This window comes from Tupaia chinensis, unplaced genomic scaffold (assembly GCF_000334495.1).
Source record: "Tupaia chinensis unplaced genomic scaffold, TupChi_1.0 Scaffold000700_1, whole genome shotgun sequence".
Classification (NCBI taxonomy): Eukaryota; Metazoa; Chordata; class Mammalia; order Scandentia; family Tupaiidae; genus Tupaia; species Tupaia belangeri.
The window spans coordinates 326,235-350,895 of NW_006160223.1; the positions used below are offsets into that span (position 1 = coordinate 326,235).

At 34.8% G+C, this 24,661-nt stretch overlaps 1 protein-coding gene across 1 annotated transcript in view; it reads right to left on the minus strand.

The window, feature by feature from the left end:
• DPP10 (dipeptidyl peptidase like 10) overlaps positions 1-24,661 on the minus strand; it is a gene marked incomplete at its 3' end in the record, with an annotated part of 525,560 nt that overhangs the window by 302,759 nt on the left and 198,140 nt on the right. Inside the window, exon 4 of the mRNA XM_006160632.1 lies at positions 20,654-20,728. Coding sequence (XP_006160694.1) covers positions 20,654-20,728 — 75 coding nt within the window. The remainder of the gene's footprint in view (positions 1-20,653; positions 20,729-24,661) is intronic.

The window sequence follows — 24,661 nt, forward strand, 5'->3', positions numbered from 1 at the left end:
CCTGTAATTTTGATTTAACATTGTAAAAGTAAATGAAAATAAAATAAAAAGTTAAATTTAAAAATTCTCTAGCACTCATCAGTATCTAATATGTTGTATAATTTACTTGTTACTTTCTTTATTCTCTCTCTCTTCCCACTAGTTTGCAAGTATGATGTGGGCAAGGGGTTGTCATTCATTTTGTTCAGTGGTGGATCCATGATGTGACACAGAGAAATGCTGGGCATGTAGCAAGCTGTCTATGGCTAGTTAGTGAATGAATAGAATACTTTTACATAAAAAAAAATCACATTTGCATTATGGTGGACCTCAGGACCTGTGATTTGGATTCCAGCTCTGCTATGATCTAGCAGATCTTTAGCAAATCATTTATATTATTACTTCAGTAATCAAAAAATGAATAATGTTCTGAAGGTTACTTTGTAAAATTATTCGCACACACATACAAGCATGCAATAACACACAGCAGGTAGATGTATTATTTGAAATAGAAGTAATGTGCTTCAATAATCTTTACAAAATTTAGTATTATTTGACCTAGTAATTTACCAAAAAATGTGGCCATCATTTTAAGTGTAAGGATGATTGCTACAGAATTATTTATAATAATTAGAAATTTTGAACTGATCTAAATGTTTAATAACAGTAAAAGAGAGACATACAGAAAATTATATTATACTATAACTTGAAGCACTTCTCTAAAAAAGATGTTATACTATAACTTGAAGCACTTCTCTAAAATAGATGTCTCATTCCATTTATTTATTTATTTATTTATTTATTTATTTATTTATTTATTTTGAGAGGTTTTTGCTATAGGGCACATGCTCTGGCCAGAAAGACAGAGAGAGACAGAAAGATAGAAAGCGAGAAATCACCTCCCAGGGTGTTGGCCACGCCACAATCCCTTCTCCTCTATTCTCCTCTAGGGATCTTGGGCACACATGCACACGCACCCAGCGTGAGTTTAAGCCCCCAGATTCAGAACTCAAACTATGCTCGGCTACATGGGAATTCAGCAACATAGCCATTACGTTAACTGCTGGTCCCGCCTCATTTCATTTTATAAATGAATAACCAATACATGTAGCTTCAATTCGCAACAACTTAATTAAGGAAATTTTTACATTTTTATTCCTATTTCACAGCATGACTATTAATTACTTCAGTTTTTAGAAAACTTCCCTTTTCACAGTATCTTTTACAGTATTTTGGTAGTTTGCAACACACCAGGTACGCAGTAATACTTTTGTTTTAAAATGACAAGGGAGAGTAACTGAGCATCCATCCCGTTTTTCTGGTCTATGGCATTATAGAATCTGCAAACAAAGGCAATGTAAATTATTAATAAAAGTCTTCCCTCAGAATGTGTTGTTATATATGACAGGCATACATAGTAAATGAAATCCAACAGAAAAACAACAACAACTCTGCCCTTCAACTCCTTATAAGTAAAATAATAATGGCAAGGGATGATAAAAAAGTCAAAATGATAATTTGAAAATTACTAATGTTCTTACACTTATCATGGATAAAGCCCATTATTATTTTTTAATCCAGAAAGAAATGATGAAATCATTGTCAATCCACCACTATTCACAAATATAAGTACAAAATTATAGGTGCAAAAACTAGTTTCATATGCAAAATTATAACCATAGAACTTAGATTATTTACCACTTTCTGAAGATTAAAAATTACACAAATACCCCTGCTTTTTCGGTATTCTGTAAATTATTTTTTATTGTGAGACAGCTTCCTTGGAAAGGAATTTAAAAAAAAAAAAAAAAACATAAAATGTCTCCTCTCTCGTAAATGATGAAATCATTGTCAATCCACCACTATTCACAAATATAAGTACAAAATTATAGGTGCAAAAACTAGTTTCATATGCAAAATTATAACCATAGAACTTAGATTATTTACCACTTTCTGAAGATTAAAAATTACACAAATACCCCTGCTTTTTCGGTATTCTGTAAATTATTTTTTATTGTGAGACAGCTTCCTTGGAAAGGAATTTAAAAAAAAAAAAAAAAAAGCATAACATGTCTCCTCTCTCGTGAGTTGTCATTTTGTTTTCCTCCCAGTCCTTCACTTATTCATGAAACAAATGACTTCGGTGTGCCTACACTGCACTTGATATTGGAAATAACACAGGATAAGTTCTAGTTCCAGCCTTTAAAAGCCTCAAGGGTATAAAGGAAGAAAAATGTATGAAAACTTAAACATAATTACATATAAAATAAATAGTTAGAAATAACAATGTGGTGCTTCATTATATTTCAAGTACAATGAATAAAATCTCATATCTAAACAGAAACTCGTTTTTACAAAGTTCAATTTTTTGACAAAAAGCCTTGATCCTTTTCCAGCTAAGGTCTTTTTATTTTTTTAATGTGTTGGCCTCATGATTCTAATTATATTCTCTTCTCGCTTTTTCCTCAGAAACAGTGAAGTCCTTCCATTTAGCTAATTAAGAGCACCCTCACTCCCGCTACACACTATCTTTGAGCTGGCTAATTTACCAACACATAATCCTTAACTGTTTTTCTTTTTAAAACAGGCAATGTGAAAGTAATTAAAAGTTAATTGGTATAAACGCCAATTAGAAATCATAACATTGCTGTCTTGGTATAACCAGAAAACGTTATTTCTGGATTTCTTTCTATAATTTGTGATATATTTTTTGCTTATTGGTTTATCGTCATTATTTCTTTTTTTAACTTGAAATGTTTTATTTCTGATAAGAATTATTATATCATTGTTTCCTGAGAAGTTTTCTTATATTTGATACTTTTCAAACTAGTTACGACTAAACGGAACAAACTAGTTTTTGATTGATATTTGTAGCAAGAAAAGTCAAGGACTGTATAATCTGCAAGATTTCAGACTTGACGTATTAGTTGGGCAGTCACATCTCTCTCTCCCTGTTTATGCTGTCATGTGTAGAAGATGAAAAACTGTTATTCTTCCCGGATTAATGGAAGACATTGAAATTTAACTACCCTAACATAAATTATCCATGCAAGATTTCTTTGCACAATGCCTGTGAAGGACAGTTATCTAGACACATTTTGAAAATGTCTAAAGAAAGTAGGTTAGCTGCCGCCCACACTAGTCCCTGTGTTAGAGACAACCAGCTGCTCCAGAAGCTTTTTTATGTCCAGTCAAAATCTACCTTTTAGGTGCCATAGAATTACAAGGGTCTTAGTTTTATACTAACAAATACATCTCATCTCTACTCTTTGTAACAGTACTTCAGTACTGAAGATAACTATTATTTGCCCCATTTTCTCTTTTCACAACTACATTTGTAATTCCTTTATTATAGTTTCTAAATCTTTGAGAATTTTGCTTGTCTCCTACATAGGCTCCAACCAAATTATCCCAGGTTTTCTTCAATCAGCACTTAAAATACTGGAATATTCACCTTCTGTGTTCAAGAGCAGCACCGAGTAGTAGAATATAATGCGAGATCTAATTTTTTGCCAGTCATATAAAAACCTGATAACATCGATTTGCTAATACGTTTTATTTATCCCATTTTTTAAATATATTGTGAATATGAAATGACACATTATTATTAATAGTGTTATTCTTTTGCTATAAGGTACATAGATCTCTGGGAAAAGAGAGAGAGGAAAAGTGACAGATCACTTTCCAGGGGCTTGCCATGCCATAGTCACTTATTTTCCATTCTCCTCTCGGGATTTTGGTCAAGCACACACTTGGATCCAGAGTGTTTTCCAAGCCTCCCACTCTGGTACTTGAACCACACCATTTGCCCTGTAGTGTCAGATGTCTTAATCACCACACTACTGGCTGACCAGAGAGTATATTTTGCACCTCAATTCCAATCAGCTACATTTCAAGTGTTTAATAGATGCAGGTGACTAGTGGATACAACAGTAGTATTTGCTTCTAGACAACTTAATTTTAACAACCTAAAAATACATCAGTGTTGTTAAAATTTATGTGACATACTAGGCTATAGTCATTATAAATACTTAAGTTAGTGCATGAGTTACTGTCCCTCATCTTATTTATGAGAACCAGATTTTTTTTTTTTGGGGGGAGGAGAGGTTTTTCATTATAGGGTGCATGAGCTCGCCAGACAGAGAGACAGACAGACGGGGGGATGACCATGCCGCAATTCCTTCTCATCCATTCTCCTTTCGGGATCTTGGGCATGCATGCACACATGCTCGGCGTGAGTTTTAAGCCACCAGATACGGAATGCGAACTGCAGTCGACTACGTGGGAGTCCAGCGACATAGCTGTTACGCTAACTGCTGTTCCCGAGAACCAGATTTTTATAAAACATATGCTTATATCCTCTCTAACCAATATTATATTTTTAAAATTATTTTATTTAATCTTATTTATTATTCTATTTTTAATTTGTTACAGGACATGCACTCATGAGAGAGAGAAAGTGAGAAATCAAGCTGTCAGGTCCAGGATTTGAACCACATTCAGCCATATGGAAGTCCAACACCTTAACCACCATGCCACCTGCTGACCCCGAATTACTATCTAATTTAATCTTGTTAATTCAGGCCACCATTACTACTTCTAGATTATCTGTGAAATTCATTTATTTAAAATACATTTAAGTGTATAGAACAGGAAAAGGCAGTGAAAGTAACACAGATATGTAATATATGGATAGAAGCCCTCATAAGTTAACCATTCAACTATTCAGCCAGCATCAAAATAAACTATTTCACGAGCATTCAGTATTATCTCCACTTAATTCTAAAGTGATATCAAGGCATATCATCCAAAGCCTTCATGTAATCCATGGTCTCATCTCAGGACCTGTGGGACTCCCTTTTCACCCAGAATGACAGCTGCTCCTATGATAGCTTTTGAGCTTTAATAACAGGTAACAGAGAGAGAGAAGAGAGAGAGAGAGAGAAAGCACATTGCAGACCCTTTGTGGCTCTGCTATTTCACTTGATCTGAAAGAAACCATATGCCAGACCATGAGCACACAGAAGTAGCCCATGAGGAAGTTCACATGGAGAAAAGCTAAGGGTCTCAGGCACCAATAGGCACCAGTTTGCTGGCTGCATGAAGGGGCCCCTTTGCAAGTGTGTACACCAGCTCAGTCAAGCCTTCAGTTAGCTGCAGTGCCCATATCTGACATCATTCAGATAACCAAGTGAGAACTGCACATCCAAAATCTTCTAGAATTTGGAATCCACTCAATCCATGATCATAGTAACTTAACTCTTTTGTATCATAAAGTTGGCATAAATGCAGCATTCAGTAACCAGAAAAAGACCTTAGGACTTCATATTAGAGTGTTTTGCTAATATACTATTTCACAAAATATGTTATTTGTTCTCTATTACTATAAGCCAATCCATGGGGAAAAAAAAAAAGTGATGTGAAAACAAATATGCTTGCAGTGCAAAGTAAGTTCTTTTCTATTGGATGGATTATAATACAGTAAGCAGTTTATTACAGTCACTGTGAAGTCTTATGACAGAGAAACCTATTAAACTCAAATTCAATATAACATTTCCCAAATATACTTGAATTTCTTTATTTGTCTCTCCATGTTAAGCCTATTACTATTTTGTGCAAGATTTTGCCAACCAAAGCACCATAAGAAAATAGGTTATTTTTACCTTCTTATATACTTCTCTATTATTAGTTAAAAAATAATACCAGACATACACAGAAATCTATTGAACTGAAGGAGAGTCCACTTGATATGATTAATATATGTAGTCACCTAGTCTAAGAACATCTAACCCATATCTTACTGCGTGTTGTAAATATATAAAAACTGAGAAGGTAGTTGGGGTCCACATCTCATAGTTTAAGAAAGCTATTAAGGGGAACCAGCAGTTAGCGTAATGGCTATGTCACTGGACTCCCACGTAGTCGACTGCGGTTCATGTCCCGGACCCGGTGGCTTAAAACTCATGCTGGCCGCATATGCATGTGTGCCCAAGATCCCGAGAGGAGAATGGAGGAGAAGGGAATGCGGTGTGACCATCCCCCTTGGGGGGTGATTTCTCGCTTTCTGTATCTAATGTCTCTCTCTGTCTGTCTGGCGAGCACACGCGCTCTATAGCGAAAATCTCTCTCAAAAAAAGAAAGCTATTAAGGATAAAAATAAAGAGGCAAGACATTTATGGGACAAAGAAATGAGTTATTATCTCTTGAAGATAACATGTATAGTATCCTCAACTGAACTGGTGAGAAATGTAGCCAAGTGACATATGTGACTGAGTGTATATAAAAAATTAAAATTAAATTAAATATAAAAAGATGAGAGTCTAATGTGATATAAACAGAAATAAATTACTTGTAAACAAGTATAATGATTTATTATTTTTTATTATTATTAAATGACTGTCTTCGTAGTAAAAAAAAAAAAAAAGGGTATTTCCAAATAAGTAACTCTCAACTCTGCTGCCTAGAAACTCTACTCCATCTCTTCTTCATTCTATACATATTTTTCTGGTGTAATTTTACCAGTATAACTGAAGCAATAACTTAATGTTTATACTATTTTTCAAAAAACATGCATGCTTTCTCAACAAGTTCAGCTAGGTATCTGCAGTTAAAGTAGATAGTGAATGTGAATCTCAGAGCTTTCAGTAGTAAAATAAGGAAGGGGGCCAAAAAATGCTAACATATCACATTTCCCAACTGATAAACAATTTTGTTTTTATTTTCAGTCCTTGACCTTAGAATAACCATTGATGTCCTATGAAGCAGCATTACAAACTTCCTTTTATTGGGGAAGCATACATTTTCATTATTCTCCAGTGGGCATGTAGCAGTATGCATCAAGAATCTTAATGAGTAGAGAATATTTAATCTAGTAATTTCAATACCATTAATTCAATTTAAAAGAACCAAAACCAGATATTTACTACATATAAATATATTCACTGTGGCAGTGTTTTATTATAGTGATCATGCTCTAAATCTCAAGAAAATGAAAATGAATGCATAATCACAATAATCATGGAGCTACTAAAATTTCGTTTTATTTTTGTTTTTCTTATCTTTGCTATAGGACATAAACACTTGCTAGAGAGTGACAATTAGAGAGGGAAAGTAAGCAAGCATGCCCTAGGAGGAATGGCCACACCACAATCCCTTCTCCTCCATTCTCCTCTTAGAATATTAGACACACATGCACACCCACCAGGTTCCAACTCAGGGTGCTCAGTCAGCCATGTGGGATCCATCTATCTTAACTACAAAGCCACAAGCTGGCCCTAAAATTACTTTTAAAAAATTTTAAGACAAGGGACGATGTTTATGGTATAGTGCTCAGAATAGTAAATCATAATATACTATTCATATAATTTTTTCTACAAATAGGAAAAAATATATATTAATGACAAAGAATACTTGGGCAAGATAAGCCAATGTCTTAACAGTGTTTTGTCTAAAAGAGATGGATATAGTCATATTAAAATTATTTTTTCTCATATTTTAAGATTCTCTGTAATAGACATATTTTCTTTTTTTTTTTCTTTAGAGAAAAACTTTTGCTATAGGATCCTTGTGCTCACCAGAGACAGAGAGAGACAAAGTGAGAAATCACCCTTAAGAGGGCATGGCTACACTGCAATCCCTTCTCCTCCATTATCCCCTCAGGATCATGAGCACTCATGTGCTTGTGTCTGGCATGAGGTTTATATTTTTTATTTTTTAAAATGTTTTTTTAGAGGTTCTTGCTATAGGGCACATGCATTCGCCAGAAAGACAGAGAGACAGAGAGATAGAAAGTGAGAAATCACCCCCCAGGGGGCATGGCCACACCACAATCCCTTCTCCTCCATTCACCTCTCGGGATCTTGGGCACTTTAAGCCACCGGGCCTGGGACTCGAACGGCAGTCAGCTACATGGGAATTCAGTGACATAGCCATTACAGTAATTGCTGGTCCCCTTGGCATGAATTTTAAGCTGGAAGATCTGAGAGTCAAACTGTTGTCAACTATATGGGAGTCCGGTAATGTAAGCATGACATGATCTGCTGGTCCCAATAGACATATATTATTTTTTAAATAAAAAGAACAATGGCATTCCAAGGTAAAAGTTTGAATTCATGTTAACTTGATAAATACATTAATAGCTACTGCCAAAAAAAAAAAAAAAGGAAGAAGAGAGTGAAAAAAAGTTGTGAATATTGCCTCCCCCAAACTTTCTCAGGTTTTCTTCTTCTGTCTCTTGCTCCCTCGTGCCTCTCTTCCCTTTATTTCTTCCTTCCTTTTCTTTTTGTTTCCCCCCTAGAGACTTTTTATCTTTCTGTTTTATCGCCTTTCATAAGGGGAAATGTTAACTAAGGAGGTAGGCTAGCAGTAGCAACTACAGACAAGGAGCAATGCACATACAATGGGCATTGCAAGGCAGAAGGTTGCACATGAGCTCCACGTTCCATATATCTAGGTACAGTTACTCTTCTAGACTGCATTTTTCTGAGTTTATCCTTAATAGGATTATTCAAAATATTAGTCTTACCCCTTAGAGTCCGAGGCTTAACACACTAGACAGTTCCATGACTAGATCATGAACTCCTCACACAGATTTCTTAAATATGTGTCTGTAATTATAAAGCACTGCAGCATTAAAGACCAGAATTTAATCAGTTAGTTCATAAACAAGAGTTCATTTCTGAAGCAATAGTGCATGCAAGATTCATTTTTGGTGATGACTTCTTAGTTAAAATAGGTATTTTTTCATAAAGAGGATCTTGTCTGAAAACCAAGTCTAGTAGGTAAATAAGCTAAAATAAATATGTCTACCTAGAAGATAATATTGTTATTCTGGAGAGCATTGAGTTTGAGAGACAGGTACCAACACAGCAGATGTAACACAGGCATAATTATTTTGTTTCCTCCATTAGACAAGATTTAAGTGAATCATTCAAATATTTTTTTATTTTGTATTAAGAAAGCTTATTCTTATTCAGATTTATGTATTTTTATACATAAATAAACAGCAAATTTAATTAAAGTTTTTGACCACAAACCTAAGACATAATATGAAAGAAGTTGACAGTATAAAGTTTACTAGTCCATTTAACATGTATTTTAAATCCAAGCAATAAGAAGCATTAAATGAGATTTATTTAAGGAGTTTTTTTCTTCAGTTTGTTTCTAATTTATGTTTGTCTTTAAAAATATATACAAAAACATTATTGACTTTCAAGTATGGTTTAAAAATTAATTATTAAACATTCAGATGAACAATAATTGTAAATATAGTGGAATGACATAAAATAAAATGGCTATAATTATTAAATTAAAACTATATACATTATTTATAACAATAATAATTTAGTCTTACATGAAGAATATCAAATATTAAATGATAATATTTAACCACATATATTCTAATCATTAAGATTTTATATTTATTTATTTATTTATTTATTTATTTATTTTTGGAGAGATTTTTGCTATAGGGCCTGTGCACTCACCAGAAAGGCAGACAGAGAGACACAAAACGAGAAATCACCCGCCCCCCCCTCGGTGGATGGCCACTCCACAATCCGTTCTCCTCCATTCTTCTCTCAGGATCTTGGGCACATGCACACATGTGCCTGGCAAGAGTTTAAACCACTGGGTCTGGGACTCGAACTGCAGTCGACTACATGGGAATCCAATGACATAGCCATTATGCCAACTGTTGGTACCAAGATTTTATTATATCAAGATTTAATCATATTTTAGAATCTATTTTCTGCCTAAGAAAATATTTTTAATTTTATGGCATTGATTGAAATGCATCCCACAATGCACAATGGTTTAGTTAAGTGTTTTTTTTGTTTTGTTTTGTTTTGTTTTGAGAAACAGTATCAACAAAGCAGATAGAAAAATAAAATGTATAACCATTATGTCTAGACATATTTTAATAAATATTACCTGAGTATTGCAAATACTATGTATAATGCCAGTTCTGTTTGTCTTCCAGTTACTTACATAGAATCCAGCTGATATGATCTCAGATGAATAAGCATATAATTATACCAGAGTACAGAATAATTCTGCAAAGATATGTAAGAACTTTCTCAAAATGGCAGTGTAGTCAAAAGACTAGAACTTTGGATCTAGAAAGATGGAGTTGAGTCCTAGCTCTGCAATTGTGAAGAGTGGAACTTTAAGTTAGTTAATAGACACAATTCTGTTTCCTTTATAAAGTATAGTATCAATAGTCAAGAAGCAAATACTTGAGGAGGTTTAAATTGAAAAAAAAAAAAAGCCTTCTCCTGGCAGAGGCACTATTAGACAGGTAAACAAATAATTTTTATGATTTTTGTTTTTTCTTTTATACACTATCACTTTTATAAAAAAGTATCAAATGGATGGGAAAGAGAGAATAAGATAAATAATCAAACACAAAAACATATCAGTTGCTAACATATTTTTTACATTCTAATCAATACTAGAGTAGAAAAATCGTAGTGTTTGTAATGAAATACTATATGGTAAGGAGGATAATCAAACTACTATGAAACTTATGAAAAATATGTATAGAGCCAATCTGGGCAATCTGGCGAAGGCAAATGGATCCCAGTCAATTGCTCAGATCAAGTCATGAATTGGTGCTTGAGAACATGCCAGGCACGTGTGCATGTGTGCCCAAAATCCTGACAGGAGAGAGAAATGGCATTGTGAAGGGATAGTGGCATGACTATTTCCTATGGGAGATACCTTTTCACTCTCTTTCTCTAGCAAATGCACAAATCTTCTGGCAGGTTAAAAGAAAAAAATACAAGAAAGAAAAGTATAAATATTGCACATGGTGTTAAATTTTAAAAATTGCACAGAAGAGTACACAATGTATGAATCTGTTTGCATAAAGTTCAAAAGCAGCCAAAAGTAACCTAAGAGTTAAAAATGTAAACATGTTCTCCCCTGGGTGGGTAATGACTGGAAGGGGGTGCAGCAATATTTTCTTTCTTTCTCTGGGTAAGAGTCATGTGAATGTGTTCAAATGTTAAAAATTCATCTGCTCCGCTGATAATATGTACAAGACTCTTCTGTGTCCTGCATGCTAAAAATTTAAATATAGGAATCAGCAGATGGCATAGTGGTTGTGCTGCTGGACTCCCACGTCGTCGACCATGTTTCAAATCCTGGACCCAGCGGCTTAAAACTCATGCAGGGCATGTGTGCCCAAAATCCCAAAAGAAGAATGGAGGAGAAGGTATTTCAGCATGGCCTTCCCTCCGGGAGGGGGAGTGATTTATTGCTCTCTGTCTCTTGGCCTTTCTGTGTCTCTCTGGTGAGCTCCCAGGCTCTACTGGAAAAAACCGTCTTTAAAAAAAAATCTAAATATGAATAGTTGAATTTAAATATGTATTTTAATCCAAATTCCACATGTGCTCCATTATGCCATATAGAATTATAATATATAACAGATCAAACATACTTTGAAGGGTAAATGAGCCCAGACCAGTGTATATTAAATCCCAAAACAAATTACTGTAAAGCACTGAAGGAAAATACTAGATCACCTTTCTTAAATATTTTTTCTAAATCTTTGTCCTATGCATGGTTAGGTTCTAAATGTCTATGTGTTCACAGGTAGAATTCTTGTGTCTTAAGTAATCAGTTTCTCTAAACGAGTGGAACTGAGTCTTGTATGTGCATCAAAATCAGCAGTGGGGAGTATTTTAAACCACAGATTATTGGGTCTTGCTTGTTGAGTTTCTGTTTCAGTGGGTTTTTACTAGGACCAGATAATTTACATTTCTAATATGTTCCCAGCTTATGCTGATACTACTATGCTGAGCCCCAAAGTTGAGACCCACTGTTTTAGGTAAAATGTGTTCCATCTCAAGTCACATTAAACGAGTTTGGAAATCTGTTTCTTTCTTTCTTTATTTTTAAATTCTTTCTTTCTTTCTTTCTTTCTTTCTCTCTTTTTTAAATAGCTTTACTATAGGATATATGCATTTTTGGAGACAAGCAGAGAGAGAAAGACAGAATTGAGAAATAACTTCCTGCCTCCAGGAGGTATGACCATACCACAATCCCTTCTCCCCCATTCTCCTCTCAGGATTTTGGGCACTCATGCACTCACTTGCACCCTGTTTGTTTTTCCAAGCCACCTAGCCTGAGGCTCAAACCATGGAGTTGGCTATATGGGATTAAGCCTCATAACCACCATGTCATCTGCTGGCATAAATCTCATTATTTATTTTTAAAATTTACTAAGAAGGCCAGCTTGCTTGCCCTAGGGAGTCAGAGAAGGAGAAAGAGAGAGTGGGAGAGAAAGAAGAGAGAGCAAGAAATTACCCCCTGTAGGGATTAGTCAAACCACAATTCCTTCTCCCTCGTATTATCTTTGGGGATCTTGGGCATGTATGCATAACAGATCCAGCATGTTTTTCATGCTACTGGTTTCAAGACTTGAACCACACAGCTGACCTTTTAGGATCAAGCCACCTTACACCTTCCCACATGCTGGCCTGAGGAAAATATCTTTAATCTTTGTATCTTCACCAGCCAAATGAGAACAACATCAACTGCTATAAAGAGAAGTTAAAAGGATTAAGGATATACAAGTAAAGACTTTGGCACAAAGCAGGTGCAGTAAAAAGGTACCTATTTTTATTTTCCTGAAATTTGGAAAGTCTTTAGGAGGTGGAAGAGACCAGTTCAGTTCAATTTAGTGGTCTTCAGCCTGGCTGCACATTACAGTCTCTTGCAGGGGGGCGGGGGGGAGTGTTTAATACTGAAGTGTGAGCTATATACCACAGACCAATGAAATCAGCATTTCTGGAGGGTAGGACCTAACCATCAATAAATTTGAAAACTCTCCCAGTGATTCTAATACACAGCCAAAACTGAAAATGAGACTGCAATGGTTTTGCAAGGACTAACACACAGAGCACAGGAAAGTCAGTTGTTGACCTAAAAACAAATCTGCTAAATTTGTCCAGCACTACATAATTGACACTTAGCTCTGATTTAAGATATTGCTGGGAGTGAGGATGAAACTAGCTTCCTGAACACTCTATCCTTATCCTCAAAAATAGTACGAGATCTGTCATAGCTGCTCTTTCAGTCGCCAAGCCTTGCAACAGGTTCATTATTATTGCATGCCTTTCTCTTTACACTAGGCAATGCTTCAAAATAGTTCAGGAAGTTCTAATTTTTTTTTCCTCTTCATTATTCGCATGAGAAAACTGAGAGTGGGGACACGTGTGGAACCCATGACAAAAGCTACAGCTCTGTCCATTGTGTTGTGTGGCCTCCTAGTAAAATATACAAAATCCATGGAATCTTTCCAGATAACTGGCTATGACTTTACACATATAAAAGACGCTTTCCATTGTTATTATCATTCAGCAAGACTGGTTTCGATCATTTGATACCATAAACAACTGAGAATAGAATAAATACCTATGGTAAAAACATATGAAACTAGCTTCCTGAACACTCTATCCTTATCCTCAAAAATAGTACGAGATCTGTCATAGCTGCTCTTTCAGTCGCCAAGCCTTGCAACAGGTTCATTATTATTGCATGCCTTTCTCTTTACACTAGGCAATGCTTCAAAATAGTTCAGGAAGTTCTAATTTTTTTTTCCTCTTCATTATTCGCATGAGAAAACTGAGAGTGGGGACACGTGTGGAACCCATGACAAAAGCTACAGCTCTGTCCATTGTGTTGTGTGGCCTCCTAGTAAAACATACAAAATCCATGGAATCTTTCCAGATAACTGGCTATGACTTTACACATATAAAAGACGCTTTCCATTGTTATTATCATTCAGCAAGACTGGTTTCGATCATTTGATACCATAAACAACTGAGAATAGAATAAATACCTATGGTAAAAACATACAAAATATAAAAATAATATAATTATACATTAATTGTGTCGGTGGAAGTTTTTCTAACCCTAGAGACAAAAGAAAACACAGTCAAGTAAGATATTATATTGCCAAATTCAACCAAATTCAAATATTCTCTATGTTAAATATAGTGAAGGCCCCCAAATTAATGAAATATTTAAAGAAGGAAACATAAATCATTAAAAAAAATATGGATATTTTGGAAAATATACTGAGACTATAGAAGATAAATTTACATGCTCTACATCAAAACTCTCTCTAAAAAAAAGATAAATTAATGAAGCGTATAAACATTAAGATATAAAACTGATAGAAAAAATATGTACTAAGAATCTAAGTCTAACTAGTATATTCAAATGCACATTAAAAGAATTATCTATGTATATATTTAAAATTATACATGTATATGTCATTACATTTATAAAGGTATAAGTTTGTAAGTATACACTGAATTTTACTTTTGAATATATGAATATACTTATGGGACTGTAGTCAGGGAGCCACGCCTGAGTAGATGCCCAGGTCTCCCAGGACCTGGGCCTGACTGTAATCTATGAAAACATGGCAGACCTCAGAAGGGGGAAAGGCATTTGTTTTGCTTACAGAAGGGAACTGAAACATTTGGGAACTATGTTAGCCAGCTTCCAAGATGATTCCAAAAGATGCTTATCCCTTAGTTACTTTCTTCTCTGCAGCACTGAATTAGAGCTAATGAATGTGATAAAAGCAAAAGCAAAGCAAACAAACAAAAACAGCATGACTATGAAGGTGACAGGTGACTTCCAAGAATAAGTCATAAAAAACATGGAAGTTTCTAGTTTGATCTTTTGCATTATTGACTCCGGGAAAATCAAGGTGGCATGTGATGGGGACACTTAAGCAGCCTAGAGAGAGGTTGAAGTGGAGAAACTAGAGCCCTCATGCCAATAGCTGGCACTAATTTGTCTTATATGTGTGGAATCTACGCTGCAAGTGGACACACCAGCTTCAGACAGCCTCGCCATCATTCATGTGTGAAATCTATCATGCCAATGCACACGCCAGCCTCAGGCAGCCTCACTGATACCTGATTTCAACTTGAGGATGAGAGAGCCTAATCTAAAACCACGCACCAAGATAATCCCAAATTCCTGATACCTACAAACTGCGAGAGAGCAAATGCTTTGTGTTCATGTATGTGTTTCACTAGTAGTAAGGCTATATATTATCTATCAATTTATTCATTGCTATTTAAGATATAGCTCTGTACTTATAAAAAAAGAAATATAATAGTCCATACATTGATGAGAGCCATAGAAATCAATACAGCCATTTGGGCAAGCAGTTTTTCAATATATTGCATGAAACTTAAAGTGTGAAATACCAGGAATGCTACCTCACATAATGCGCAAAAATTATTTCAATGTATCAACAAACTAAATGTAAAAAACTCTTAGGAAAAAATCATATGGGCAAAACGTTATGACTTTTAATTTTGTAATGGACACCAAATATGACACCAAAAGTATGTGCAACAACATAAAATAGATAAATCAAAGTTCATCAAAATTTTTAAAATTTGTGCATAAAAGAACATTTTTGAGAAAGTGAAAAGACAACCTACCAAATGAAAGGTTAAAATCGTGTATCTGGTAAGAGTCTATTTCCCAGAATACATAAAGAACTCTAAAACTCAACAGCAAAACAACACAAAGCAAAAACAATTAAAATGAACAAGGAACTTGAATAGACATGTATCCAAAGAAATATAAAAGGTCACGGAGCATATGAAAATATACTCAACCTAACTAATTATTACACAGGTACAAACCCAAACCACAATGAGATACCGATTTACATACACTAGGATAGTTATAACAAAAAGGCTGGAAATAAATTTTGGTGCAGATAAAGAAAATTTTGAATTTTTTTAGATTGCTTGAGGGCATGTATAATACTACAGCCACTTTGCTTGTTCTTCAATAATTTATACATATGGGAACCAGCAGTTAGCGTAATGACTATGTCTCTGGACTCCTACAAAGTCGACCGCGGTTTGCATCCGGGACCCGGTGGCTTAAAACTCACGCCAGGCGCGTGTGCGTGCGTGCCCAAGATCCTGAGAGGAGAATGGAGGAGAAGGGATTGTGGTGTGACCGTCCCCCCTGGGGGGGTGATTTCTCACTTTCTGTCTCTATGTCTCTCTCTGTCTGTCAGGTGAGCGCACGTGCCCTATAGCGAAAACCTCTCCAAATAAATAAATAAATAAATAATTTATACATAGAATTATCATCTGATTGAGCAATTAACCTGTCTATAGATACTACTAAATTTGAAAATAGATACAAAAAAAGATACACAGATGTTTATAGCAGCGTTGTTCTTAATTCTTAAAAGGATAAAAAAAAAAAAATGACCACCAATGACTGAACAAATTGTACTATACAATTTGTTAATTAGTCACAAACAGGAATGCAGTACTGATGCATATAGGTAAATCCACAGAAACAGAAATCAAATTAGTGGTTATCAGAAGGTGTGATAGAGAAGGTAAGTAACCAATCAAACGGTATGGATTTTGGGCCAACAGGTGGCTTTGCGGTTAAGGCAATGGATCCCACAGGGCCAACTGCTAATTTTGAATTAATGTGAATTTCAGTCACTCAGAATTTTATCTCATTTTATTATCCAATCACTCACAATTTCATTTCTGAACATGTATCTCATCAAATTATTAAATTTAAGAAAAAAGAAGACACTCGAGATTATTTCTGTAATTGAAAAATCCTGCATAAATGTCTAAATTTATCCAATCCTTCATTTTACAGTTTTTCTGAGACTTACTTTTTTCCTCTCTAAAATCAAGATAATAGTGACTGTTTAACATGTCCTTTCATTAAGTATTTTAATTTCCTGTAGCTAAAAATACATAAGAGCACAAACATTAGTTAATTGATATGCATTTTTGTTGTTAAATGTGTTCTCTTAAAATCTTGATGCATTTTGTCCAGATATCTGAAGTTAAGCTTAACACAGGATATTATGTTAAAGGGGAATAAAAAGAACAACAACGATAAAAAAAAAAAAACACCAAAATAATTTTCATGGGTGTGTATAGGTAGTTGGATTCTATATGACCGTATTTCCCATTTTTGTTAAAGGACATTATGTATATATAATACATGTACATATGCACCCCCACCCTCCCCCTCCACATACACACACAGTAATCGTGGTAATCCTGACATTTGCTTACTCTGAAACCATCAGTTGCCCCAAATTGCTATCTTAATATAAAATGCATAGAAGAAAATAGAATTCAAGTTTTTCTATAATTTAGGCTCGATCAAATTTACAGATTTGGTTTTTCTTTTCAAATTGTCAAACTGTGGACTGCTCAGTCTGAATCGACTGCTATTCCTGTATGACTGAATGCTGCTTTCATGAAGCGTGTTGTCTGCCCACCAGGAATTTTTTTTTTTTCTATTCTGTCTGCCTGTTTGTTCTTCAAAGTCTGAAATATGCTTCTGTCTCCAACATGATCCCCAAGAGTTGACATGTCCTCTAGTCTGCTGTTACCTCTCAGGTGATATGCCATTCAATACTCTTTGGAGCAGAGATAAAAGTTTGTGTCATATCACCTTCACCTGACTTGATGTTTCTTGCAGATTCACTTTTGTGTATGCATGCACACACACACACACACACACACACACACATCCAGTAGTTTGTATCTGGGAGATAATTAATAAATAAAATGAGGAAATGAATGATGTGATATAAGACTGAAATTTAGTGGGGTCATTTTTTATTTATTAAAATAATAGCTTCTCACTTTTAAAGGTTGTTCTGTCATGGAATATTATTATTTTTCCCTAAGTAAAAAAAATTGAGAATATGAAGATTGGTCTATAAGTATATATTTGTGTCGTTAATTATATTTTCTTATAATTTTGATTTATGTTTTGCCCAAATACTCACACTTAACCTAGTTTTATACGTTATATTTCACATTTTTTCTTTAAAGATAAATTACAAAAATTTACTATTTAAAAATGGGTTGAAATAGGAATTTCAGCTTCTGTGGTTGGAGGACGGTCATTAGCAACATTACCTAGGATGAGCAACACATCATAATATACTTTCACTTTACTTTTCATACAAAGTTAACCAACTTCCCTGAGAGCAAACATGTACCACTGCACCCTGCCACAAGGACTATTCTGCAAAAACATCTGCCCAGAAACTGCCTGTCCATCTGATAACAACTGATGCAACAACGATGCTAATAACAAAGCGTAGTACTAATTCCAAAACAATGATGCAACTTCTTCCCACTCCAGTCTCTGCTTATGCTTTTTGCCTTTAAAACATTTCAAGGATTGAAAAACCTTGATAAGCAAGTTGGGGGCTATCTGAAATATGTCCATCTGAGCTATACTCTGGTGAAGTCCTCAATTTATATCCAAATAAAGATTTTTGTGCTTTACATACTTTGTGTCAGTTTACCATTTTAGGATCATAATATCAAAAGTTTGTTTCATTTCATTTCTGAGTAGTATGTTATTACATGGGTGTACTACAGTTTGTGAAACTTTTCTACCACTGAAGAATGTCTGGGTTGTTTCAAGTTTTGACTATTATAAATAAATCTGCTATAAATATTTATGTACAGAATTCTGTGTGAACTGAAGATTTCATTTATTTGGGGAAAATACCTTAGAGTGTACTTGCTGGGTCTGATGGTAGTCATATGCTTAGTCTATATAGAAGCTATCAGAATATCTTCCAGTGTAGCTATGGCATTATAGATTACCAACAGCAATATATAAGTAATCTAGTTTCTCTGCATGTGTGCCGTAATTTGGCATTGTGCTTTTTTATTTTTTTTTATTTTAGCAATTGTGATAGGTGTGTGGTGATATTCCATTATAGTTTTAACTTGGATTTACTCAATGGCTCATGATGTTAGGTTATGTTCAGGTACTTATTTGCTATCTGTGTGTTCTTGAGTGAAAGGTCTCTTCATGTAGGCCCATTTTTTGATCATACAATTTTGTTTGTTGTGTTGCTATTGCTTTTAACTGATCAGAGTTTTTATGTATGAACTTTGCTTCCATGTCAAATATGTGAATTGCAACTATTTTCTATAAGGCTGCATGCAGTTTGTAGTTTGTATTTTTATCCTCACAATAAATTCTTTTATAGAGTTAGTTTTTCCTTTTACCCTTTTACAAACTAGGTTTGTAGTATATGGTTTAAGAACTCTTTTCTTAGCCATAGATACTTTTTTTTTTAAGATTCTAAGGTTTTTTCCCATGCTTGTATTTTCTAAAAGTTTTATGGATTTACATCTGACATGTAAATGTAAGATCCCCTTTTGAATTTGCATGAAGTATGAGGCTCAAGTCAACATGGTGTTTTCATTTTGTTGTGAGTTTTCTTTTGTTTAGTTGTTTTTGTTTTTTGTTTTTCTGCCTACAGATATCTAATCATTTCAGCACCCTTTGTTGAAAAGACTTTTTTTTTTCCATCGAATTGCTCCTATGACTTTGCCAAATATCATTTAGGCATATTTGTGAAGATCTATCTAGGTTCTCTATTCTCTTTCTTTGAGCTAAATGTCTATCTCACTATGAGTGCCAGTCTTTGTAGGTTTTAAAACCATTTTTTTCCCTGTAAAAAGTTCATCAGCAGTTTAATATAATAATAATAATTTAAAGTTATTCAGATAAATAATGTTTAACAAAACTTATTAGGATATTTTAATATGCTCATATACTAATTTGTTATATATGATTATATCAAGTGTATTTCTTATTATGGCTTTTTATTTCCAAAATCGCCATGAATAAAGATAACACAGAGAAAAGGTTAGGAGAAAAGACCAAGATATGTAATAGGAAAAGATGCCCTTGATTACAATCTCTCTTTTTTACTGTAAATTAATTTTTAATCAAAAATATAAACTCCTCTAAAAAATACAGCATATATGTATTCCAAAAGACTAAAACCATCAAATAGCAGGTCACTTGAACTTTGAAATCCCATGTGTTCAAAAGCTTTTAAAGCATTATATGAGGCTTCTTGCCTTAAGTCCATAAATTTTTATTGTCCTTCTTAAAGCTCGTAAAACTTTCTTGAATGATTTCCAATCATTTCTTCTCTACAGAAACTAATCTGCTGAATTGCCTTTCCAACATTTACTTTGCTTTTTAACCATACGAATTACGTCTAAGTACAAAATACTCAACATCCATACATATTACTCTAATTGTGCTTTAGAACTGACATGGAATAATGAAACACTAATTGCAATTAAAACATTTTATTTTTTATGAATTAATTTGGTGGCTTGCCCCAGTTGGCATTATTTTTCAGACCACAAAGCTAATTTTCAGATACTACCAAAGAATCCATTGACCACAATTTGCAACAATGTGTTCACCAGCCCCAATACACTGCAGCTCAGGGTTTCACCAGTGGGAATTTGTCAACTCCAGACACACAAGATATACCCAAACACGCAGGAAGCCTTAACCAGGAACTTTCAGAAACCCCACTTGAAGAATTTGAGAAACCTGATATAATTCCCTCAGCAATAAAATGGGCTTGAATCAGCATAAGCACACAACAAATTGCCTCATTTATTTCCTAGTCAGATACAGAAGGAAAGACATTGTCTCCAAATCTTTGTTGTGCAAAGTGGCCATTAATGCCCCTGGCAGTTACGTGCTATGCCAAATATTTCCTAGGTGAGTAGGTGGCTAAGTAACATTAGAAAGAATATATAGCAAAGGAACTTTTTTTTCACTCCTTTACCTGTTTGACATCATATGCCAAAAGGACGTATTTTAAGTCAGGTGAAACTGAATGTCTTGATGCTTTAAAGGTTACCTAGCAAAAAAAAAAAAAGAAAAACTATTATTATAAAAACTTAATAACAAGGATATAACATGCATTTGGACATATAAATACCAAAAAAATCTTAAATTTTATGATAACACTACAAAATAGGCATTTCACTTTTTATTTGATATGTGTATATGTGTGTATATATGCATGATATATATATATATATATATTATATATATATACACACAAATGAATATAAATACTTGGAGACACTAAGACATTTCAGTACAAGAAAAGTTGCTAATAATGTTTTTATATGTTATCCTTTAAAGAGTTTGCTAATATTTTTATTATAAGCAAGCAGTATTTAAGGGTTAATTCAAATTATTAAATAATCAATATGCTTTTATATTTGCATGTTGAATTAATCAAAAGGAAAATAAATATTGACAATCTGTGTGTAATGATTTTCTGCCTCTATGCTTTCATGTTCTTCTTGATTGAATATTTATTTTTAAAGAAGAGACATTGAAGACAAAAATCTCTTTAAAATAAACCCAAGGGCAAAACAAATTAAAACACAAATACAGAACTGAGTTTATTCCATACCAAACAACAATAATTACACTGTACCTGAATGATTTTGAGCCCATAATTAAATAATTAAAACAACCTGATGGGAACAAAAAGCATTTAAAATGCACAATAAGGTGCAGCTGTGGAGGTTCAGGTGGGCGGTACCACTGCACCAAGCTGGAGCTATATGGGATGGCCCAGGGTTCAGATCTCAGGTCAACTGGAATACCTCTGGTATTCCTGTGATCCCTGTTGGTTGGAAGGCCAGGGTTAGGATTATCTTATGAGAAGGCCCTGTGGAGTCTTCATACATAGTGAAAGAGGAATATTTTGAGGGCAGAGAAATGATTGCATTTGAAATATAGATACCTACCTAATTCATATCTAAAGAGAGAGTCAGCAAATTGTATTGATACATTGAAAGCCTCCAAATACAAACCAAATGCTAAAGTAAATTAAATGAGAATTTTAAACAAACTAGAGATTTTGCATGTATTTGGTAAAGTCAGGTTTTTGTTTTGTTTTGTTTTAATTATTTTAGTTAGGACTCCCAAAGTACAATGGATAGGATAAGAAACTGAGATGATTCAATATGCAGAAAGTCTGGGTGGCATAATAAAAAGTATATTTGCTCTTTTTTCCTGATTCTGGTACAGAGGTCCAAAAGCCCTTGAAACTTCCTGAGGAATAGGAAATGTTTTGTTATTCATAGAAAAGCCCTTTCAACCTTAATGAGTTTATGGTAATGACACATGAGGGGGCAGGGCTACTTTATAGCTTCTATGGGGGCTGGTCATCAGACCAAATTAACCATATAATTAAAGGGTTAGAACTTTTAGCTCCACCCAAGACCTGGAAGGGCATAAGGGAATAGATTTTTTAGTTCAATGCCATGGCCAGTGATTTAATCAATCCTGCATCATCATCATCATCATCATCATCATCATCATCATCATCATCATAGCTTGATAAATTCTGAATGACGAGGTTTGGAAGTACTTCCTGGCTAGTGAACATACACACCAAGGGTGATGCACTGGGAGGCTGATAAGCCCAACTCCAAAGGGACAGAGGCCCCTGTGTTCAGGACCTTTCTAGGCATCATACTGTGTACCTCTGAATCTGTTTGTTTCCTCTATGGTAGACTGGTAATCATAAATATAACTCTTTCCTGAGCTTAGCAACTCATTCTTAAAAATTATTCAGTGTGAAGGAGATAGCGGAACCTTCCCTATTTGTAGTCAAGTTCAACAGAATGGAAGCATCCTCAGAACCTGGGACTTGTTGTCCAGCAGTTGTCATAATGGTTATGTTGCTGGACTCTCATGTGGTCGACCAGGTTCGAGTCCCAGAGCCAGTGGCTTAAACTCACACTGGGCACGTGTGTGTGTGCATGCCTAAAATCCCTAGAGAAGAATGGAGGAGAAGGGATTATGGCATGACCATGCCCCCTAGGAGGTGATTTCTTGCTTTCTGTCTCTCTGTCTGTCTTTCGGGTGAGCACACATGCCCTATAGCAAAAACCTCTTCAAAAAAAAAGAAAAAAAAAAGAAAGAAAGAAAGAAAAAAGAATCTGGACTTGCAGCTGGCAATTTAGATGAGAAAACAGTGTGTAATTGAGCTCTTTAATCTGTTTACTCTTGGAGCCAGTAGGTGGCATGGTGGATAAGGCGCTGGATTCTTACATGGTTGGCTGGCATTAAGTCCCTGATCTAGTGACTTGAAAATTGTGCTGGGCATGTGTGCACACATGCCCAAAATAGCAAGAGGAAGATGGACTTGAAGGGACTGTAAAATGGCCATCCCTGCCTTGGGGAGACTTGTCACTTTCTCTCTCTCCAGCTAGGGTGCACACTATAGCAAAAACAGAATAAACAAAAACAAAAACACCTGTGTGGTCTAATTCCTTGTAGTTAGTGTCAGAATTAAGAGATTGTTGTCCTTAATTTGCCCACATGAACTCTAGATAATGTCACAATTAAATTGAATTGGAAGACATGCAATTGTAATTGAGAATTGTTAAAATGACATAGTTTGTAAATCCCTGAGGAAGACAAGCAAAATAATAGTGTTCATTGGGACATACCATCACATAGTAATGCTAAAATGCAGGGATTTTGCCTACTCATACTCATCCTTAACTATCTACATATAAGTCATGTTTGAAGAAGTCAGGGAGGTCACTGTGACAGTTTGGGTTTGGCCCAGTTGTGGTAGTGCAGCAGAATTGCAAGTCTCTGCTTGGAAGGGATGTGAAAAAAACCATGATTTGCTTCCCAGGCCGACCTGTACAGCATTCTGGGCACACGTGTGCCTGTGATCTAGGCTGGCTGGGAGGGTAGGGTGGAGACCTGCACGGCGAGACTTTGTGAGAGTGCTTGTCTCTCTCCCCTCTTTCTTGTTCTCTGTCTCTTATGAAAATAAAGGAATAAACAACCTATATAAATATTTTGGTTTTCAGATTTTAAATGATCTATTTTAATAATAATGAATAGAATAACAACATTAGCAGTCATTATTGATTTATTTGTTTATTTATTTATTTATTTATTTTAAATCTCTCTTTTCATCCTTGTTTCCTTGCTTTAGTCTTAACTTTCAGCTACCCATTATAGATTGTCCCCTGCTGGGTTCACTGTTCTCAGGAACACTTTCCACAAAATGATCTAAATGAGCATTAAAGAGCAATCTGCTGCTAACTTTCCAGTCTCCTTTGACTTGGTGAATACACTTCTCTTTGCCTTTTTTTTTTTTTTTTTTTTTTTCAGATTTTTGCTGTTAGGGCATGTGCATTCACCAGAGAAGACAGAAAGCAAGAAATCACTCTTAAGGGGGGAGTGGCAGGGGATGACCACACAACAGTCCCTTCCCCTCCATTTTCCTTTCAGGATTTTAGGCACACATGCACATGTTCCTGGTGTGAGTTTTAAGCTGCCAGATTTAGTACTCAAACTGTGGTCAGCCATGTGGGAATCTAGTGCTTAACCACTATGCCACCTGCTGGTCCCCCCAACAGCTATCATTTTTTTATATTTATTTTTTAAAACAATGATTTCTGGTTTACATATAATATACACATATCTTTGTAATTTTTTTTCTTTAAGTTCTTTATTTCAGTTTATTCTATACATTCACTCATGTTACTTAGCTTGCAAAGTGAATATTCCAACATGCGTACATTATTCACCAGTCCTGTTAACAATACTATAAGTTTATCTTCAATAGATACGGTATTTTAAGACATGCACAGAATGTACAATAATCCAAAAGATATACCCATACTTGTCTTCTTCAACATTGCACATTACATTATGTTGTGTGCACATTTGTTAACATTTCTATTAGTAGAACGTTTTTGAAATATATATTCAACTGTCCATAGTTTTTATTCTGCTGTGA